General features: G+C 42.1%; 1 protein-coding gene across 1 annotated transcript in view; it reads left to right on the top strand.

The window, feature by feature from the left end:
• The first annotated feature begins 6 nt into the window (after positions 1-6).
• Positions 7-6,727, top strand: part of MMGT1 (membrane magnesium transporter 1) — a 12,138-nt gene continuing 5,417 nt past the window's right edge. Inside the window, exons 1-3 of the mRNA XM_011948762.1 lie at positions 7-468; positions 2,835-2,887; positions 6,433-6,536. Coding sequence (XP_011804152.1) covers positions 390-468; positions 2,835-2,887; positions 6,433-6,536 — 236 coding nt within the window. The 5' untranslated portion in view covers positions 7-389. The remainder of the gene's footprint in view (positions 469-2,834; positions 2,888-6,432; positions 6,537-6,727) is intronic.

The following is a 6,727-nucleotide window of genomic DNA, read 5'->3' as shown; positions in this document are numbered from 1 at the left end:
CCCTCTGCCCCACCCTATTCTCGCCACTGGCCCCGCCCCCCTCTCGCGGCCCGCGCTTATTTGCCGGCGCCCTTCCTCTTCGCTTCCCCATTGCTCCGGCTTTTGCCTCTTCGTTTACGACTCCGTTGAGCTCCGCCCCTCCCAGAGAGGGCCTCTATAGCGCAGGTTCGTGGGTTCTCGCGGACCTTTTTCCGTGTAGCTTTCTCCTTCTTCCCGGCATTCCTGTTTCCGTTTTCTCACGGCCCTCTGCCTTTTCCACCACTGAGACACTTCGCGCTCAGGACTTCAGTGACGTCATCTTTCTGCGGCGCGCGGACACCCGCCGGTGGAAGAAGAAACAGCTCCGCAGCCCTTCGCTTCTTTTGCTGGGCTGCTGCTCCTTCGGCATCATGGCGCCGTCGCTGTGGAAGGGGCTGGTGGGCATCGGTCTCTTTGCCCTAGCCCACGCCGCCTTTTCCGCGGCGCAGCGTAAGTGCCTGGGGCACGGGGACCGCTTCGGTGTGAAACCCTAGGGGCGGTGTGTGGGCGCACTTCTAAGGGACCATCGGACCGAGTGTCCGATTAATGATCCTTTGAGACCTTACAGTTTGGTGTGACTAAGCAAATCAGTGCAGGAGTCCCCAGTGGAAGGTTCGGAGTTTGAATTTGAAGAGAGTGTGGCATCTGAAATTGGAGGAAGGTTGGAAGGAGGTGTCTGGGAGAGGGTTCAGAATAGGAGTCTCCAGGAATCCAGGACAAGTGAGGTCAGATCCAGCATGGGGCAGATCAGGCACAGTTGTGAGATTGAGAACTCTGGATGCTCATGATCCCACGACAACCAAGTGGACAACATCTTGGGCACTCTTGGGCTGTCCAGGGAGAGACTGAGTAGTTAAGTGACCGATTGCCTCAGGGAGGCACTGTGGTACAGGAGAAAGAGCACTGGACTGGGAGTCTAAAGGGCTGGTTGTTAAAAACTTGCATTACCGCTACATCTGTGTGACCTTGGGCAAAAGATTTGTGCTACACTGCGTTATGAAATTCAATTTTGGGTCGCTGGTTGAAATTGCGCTGTGTTTAGGTGCTAGAGATACAGTGATGCCCTGAGCCAGTTCAAAGTCTAGAGAAAAACAAGTGGATCGAGAAGTAATTACAGTAAAGTGATATGCTAAAAGTATATAAGGATGCATGGAAGCAGGGACAGTCATATTTTGGGGGAACTGGGAGGTTAAGGAAAGTATCCTAGATCCTTTCTGCTTACAGTGTGGTCAACAGACCAGCATCATGAGCATCACCTGGCAGGTAGTTAGAAGACGCTGTTCAGTTAGAATCTGGGTTTTAACAGAATCAGAATTCTGTTCAATCAGAATCTGGGTTTTAATAAGATCCCCAGGTGATTTGTATGCACATTAGTTTGAGAAACACTGTCCTAGAGGAGATTAGGATACACTGGAGTACTGTGTCATTTTCTACAGTAAGCTTTAACTGTAGAATTTTAAGATTGTAGGGCAAGAAGTGCCCTTGGAGTTTACTGAAGTCCAACCCCTTCATTTTACAGATGAGGAAATTCCTGGTTAAAGGTAGTGTTAGACGCAGACGAGGCTTCATGCAAACTAGCAAGCTAGCTAGGAATTGAACCAGATAGGAATTTAGTCAAAATCGATTTTTGGTATTGGTTTGATGTTTCTTTTACACTTGTCTTTATGACAGACCTATAGGTTAAAACTAAAGAAATGTCTCTGAACATATTCTTTTTTAAGAGTCAATACACATGCACTCAAAAACAGTTTATTTAGTCCAAAGTATGTTATTACATAGGGATTGTCCTAGGTTCATCTAGAATTAAGATTTTTGTATTTTATGTTTTGGGTAATGAGAATGCCTTGTGGATTTGCCACTGCGGTGAGACCTCTTTATATATAATGCTCAGGGAGAGAGTAATATATACCTTTAAGACTTAAGTGTGTCATGTCAGACTGTGGCAGCAGATAGCACAATGTGGCGCTGCGGCATGCTCATCTTTGCTGTAATGAACTTTGTTGTAATAGGGCACCAGTCATTTACTGTATCTTGTTTAATCCTCACCTCACATTATTCTCATTTTACCGTTGTGGAAATTCAGGTAATGAAAAAAAATAGATACTGTATTTCTTTGATTCTAAGACACCCCCCATTTTAACACTCTGAACTTGAGATATGTATTATGATCACTGAGGGCTTCTTTAATTAAATGAAATTATAGTAAATTGAAGAGCTGGCATTGATTTAGGCTTACCAGTTTCCAAGTCCTGATCCTTTTCTTTTATCCCTTGCTGTCTCCTGAGGTTAAGGCAGCAGCAACAGAATTATAATTAACTAGTAGAGGCAGAAATTGATTTCATGGAATTCCTGTTCCACCACTGCCCTGGCGTATCCTCTCAGGAGAACCATTTCCATACCAGTATTATTTTGTCCATACTGTGCGGTGTTGGTGCTATTTCAGAGTTGAGATTTTCTGTAGACTTTACTTTTTAAATAATTGTGATTTCTTTGACGAGTTAGTGTAGCAGTTTTTAGAAGTTTCTAGTATTTCTATAATAATGAAAGAAGAATTATACTAAGGTATTTCTGCCACATACTTGCTCACTTGTCACTCTTACCCATTTTATAAGGTGACAAAGCAGGTCATGATGAAAATAAAATAGTTGACTAAGATAGGCTGACTGCCTTAAAAGATAGAAGGATTTGAGGAATCCAGGATTAGCATTACTTTATGTAGCATATAAGTTAGCCACTTCTTTGGTATGTTGATTTGCTTCATTTTAAGAAAGAAAAATGAGCTACAATTTCCTTAATGGTATGCTTCTGGTTTATAGATCGTTCTTATATGCGATTAACAGAAAAAGAAGATGAATCACTGCCAATAGACGTAAGTTGGTCATTTATATTCCATTACATGTACGTTTAAAATTAGCCACATAGCTCATGATAATTTTTTTTTTTTTACTGGTTTTTATACTCTTAAAATTTTCCAGACATGAAATAACATCTGATCTCCACTTTTTTTTTTTTTTTTGAGATGGAGTCTCACTCTGTTGCCCAGGCTGGAGTGCAGTGGTGTGATCTTGGCTCACTGCACACTCCACCTCCCAGGTTCACGCCATTTTCCTGCCACAGCCTCCTGAGTAGCTGGGACTACAGGCGCCTGCCACCGTGCCTGGCTGATTTTTTGTATTTTTAGTAGAGACAGGGTTTCACCGTGTTAGCCAGGATAGTCTCGATCTCCTGACCTCGTGATCTGCCCGCTCGGCCTCCCAAAGTGCTGGGATTACAGGCATGAACCACCACGCCCAGCCTCTGATCTCCACTTTTTATCACTCACAAAGCTCAAAGATTTGGAAAGCTTTCTCTCGTTGGTTTCCAGAGCTGTAGTCGAAATAGTCTTTCTAGAAGATGCTCTGTCTATAGTATGGGATGGACTTAAAAAGTTGATTATTTAGCTTTATTTCTTAGAAAAGTTCTTTTTTATGTAAAGGAAATAAAGCCAGCAATACATTGTTTAGGGACATACATAGGTGGTAAAATGAAAGTGGTTTTTTTTTTTTTCTTTTTTTGAGACAGTATTTTGCTCTTGTTGCCCAGGCTGGAGTACAGTGACGCGATCTGGGCTCATTGCAGCCTCTGCCTCCCAGGTTCAAGCAATTCTCCTGCCTCAGCCTCCCAAGTAGCTGGGATTACAGGCACCCACCACCATGCCTGGCTAATTTTTTTATATTTTTAGTAGAGACAGGGTTTCTCCATGTTGGCCAGGCTAGTCTTGAACTCCTGACCTCAGGTGATCCACCCACCTCAGCCTCCCAAAGTGCTGGGATTACAGGTGTGAGTCACAGCACCCGGCCAGAAAAGTGTTTTTTAAACTAAAATGGTAAGTATTCCAGCATCACTCACAATTTTTATCTTTACTAGACTTGAAATTACACAAGTAGGAAGTTCTTTGTAACAGAGTCAAACAGTAAAAACTAAAACTGACCCTACACAATTATCAGAACACCAACAACAGAAAAACTGACCCCATTCCTTGGCAGTTCCACTTCTACTCCCAACAGTTTGGAGTATAGCAGTAGTTCAGTCTTGTTCCTATACACAAACATTATGTATGTGTAGTTTTACCTAATCCAAACACATATTATTTTTTCTTTAAAAAGTTATACATGGTGTATATATGCATAGTTTTATAATTAACTTTTTTATTACGTAACAACTTCAATCTTATTTTCATGACAGCTCATACAGATTCTTGTTAAAAGTGCCTGTGACTGCATTGTATAAAACAAGTCTTCTGGCCAGGCATGGTGGCTCACGCCTGTAATCCCAGCACTTTGGGAGGCTGAGGCAGGCAGATCACGAGGTCAGGAGATCAAGACTATCCTGGCTAACACGGTGAAACCCCGTCTCTACTAAAAACACAAAAAAATAGCTGGGTGTGGTGGTGGGTGCCTGTAATCCCAGATACTCAGGAGACTGAGGCAGGAATATCATTTGATCCCGGGAGGAGGAGGTTGCAGTGAGCCGAGATCATGCCACTGTACTCCAACCTGGGCGACAGAGCGAGACTCCATCTCAAAAACAAAAACAAAAGCCAAGTGTTCTTGGTAGACTGGTGGTGGGAATGTAAATTGGTATCGTATATGATGTTAGATTTTAATTTAAACAGAAAAATAGATTGTGGCTAATTTTGACTTTGTCTGTAATTAAAGATATGATTGATGAGGCTATTAACTCCTATCACCTTTTTTTTTTTTTTTGTGGTAGATACACACACAGACACACACACACACACATTTATGTCTATTTTAAAGAACTTTTTTCTATAATCTGAACATGCCCATAATCCCATGTTAAAACATTCCGTGGTTTTGCTTGCTCAACCTCTTTGGAAAGCAGTTGGTATTACCCAATAAAATTGAACGTGTGCATACTCTACACTCAGTGTTTCCATGTGTGAACTGAGAGACATGCATATGAATATTCATGTTGATTGTGAAAGTAACAGGAAACAACCCACATATCCAACAGCAACAGCAGAATGGATAAATTGTGGTATTTTTCATATCATGAAATACAAAGCACAGTGAAAATTGGCCAAGCGTGGGGGCTCATGCGTGTAATCCCAACACTTTGGGAGGCTGAGACGGGCGGATCACCTGAGATCAGAGTTTGAAACCAGCCTGGCCAACATGGTGAAACCCCATCTCTACTAAAAATGCAAAAATTGGCCACGTGCAGTGGCAGGCACCTGTAATCCTAGCTGCTTGGTGGGGCTGAGGCATGAGAATCGCTTGAACCTGGGAGGCCGAGGTTGCAGTGAGCCGAGATTGCACCACTGCACTACAGCCTGGGTGACAGAGCAAGATTCCATCTCAAAAAAAGAAAAATAAAACACACACACACACAATGATGTAATGTTGAGCGAGGAAAGCTAGACACAAAAGAATACATTTGAGTCCATTCAAATAAAGTTCAGTATGGGCAAAAGTAAGGCATATATGTTTTAGAGATTCATATATATTTAATAGCTGGTAAAATTATCAAGAAAAGCAAGAAACTGAGTAATATACAATTCAGGACAATAGTTAACTTTGAGAGGGAAGGTAAAGGATATAATCTGAGAGGGACATGTGGGATTTGAAAGGTGCTAGGAATGTGGGATTTGAAAGGTACTAGGAATGATCTATTTCTTAAGCTGGGTGGTGGGTACATGTTCTTTTAATTGCTTTATACTGTGTACATATGCTTTCTGTACTCTATGATATGTAACAATAATACTGGCTGGGCATGGTGGCTCACGCCTGTAATCCCAGCACTTTGGGAAGCCGTGGTGAGCAGATCATCTGAGGTTGGGAGTTCAAGACCAGCCTGACCAACATGGAGAAACCCTGTCTCTACTAAAAATACAAAGTTAGCCAGGCATGGTGGCACATGCCAGTAATCTACTCAGGAGGCTGAGACAGGAGAATTGCTTGAACCTGGGAGGTGGAGTTTGCAGTGAGCCGAGATAGCGTCATTGCACTCCAGCCTGGATAACAAGAGGGAAATTCCGTCTCAAAAACAAAAAGCAAAAAGCAAAAACCAAAAACAATAATATCTTAAAAATTCTTAGTTGCTCTTGGAAGCAGGTAATATTTGATCATTGAGTTCTAAGTGGCTCAGTACCATTCAGTACTCAATGATTTTGCTTATTTGAACATGTCACTAGATTTATTTATTGAAGCATCAGAGGTATTTTTGCAGCCAAGCCACAGAATTTATAGATTGTATTGCATCTGAATCCCAATCATTTCAAGTGAGCATTGTCTCCCTGATGGTGGCCCTGAGAGGACTACCTGTTAGAGGTGATAAAGAGGTGGAGAGGAAATTGTAAATGTTTATAATAATGTTTGTGTTATTTAGTAATCTCAATCTTTATACTCACAGATAGTGCTTCAGACACTTCTGGCCTTTGCGGTTACCTGTTATGGTATAGTTCATATTGCAGGGGAATTTAAAGACATGGATGCCACTTCAGAACTGAAAAATAAGTAAGTCTTTCTCTTTTCATAGGCATCGCATTTCATAGAGGTTTGCTGTATTCACATAATTTTAAAAAGTACGTTTTCTGGTACATAAAAGTTGGTTTTGTTTCTACATTTTTTTTTTTTTTTTTTTTTGAGACGGAGTCTTGCTCTGTCGCCCGGTCTGGAGTGCAGTGGCCGGATCTCAGCTCACTGCA

Source organism: Colobus angolensis, unplaced genomic scaffold, assembly GCF_000951035.1.
Source record: "Colobus angolensis palliatus isolate OR3802 unplaced genomic scaffold, Cang.pa_1.0 Scaffold283, whole genome shotgun sequence".
Taxonomy (NCBI): Eukaryota; Metazoa; Chordata; class Mammalia; order Primates; family Cercopithecidae; genus Colobus; species Colobus angolensis.
Note: the sequence above shows the minus strand (reverse complement) of the source record. Positions and strands in the feature narration are given on the sequence as shown.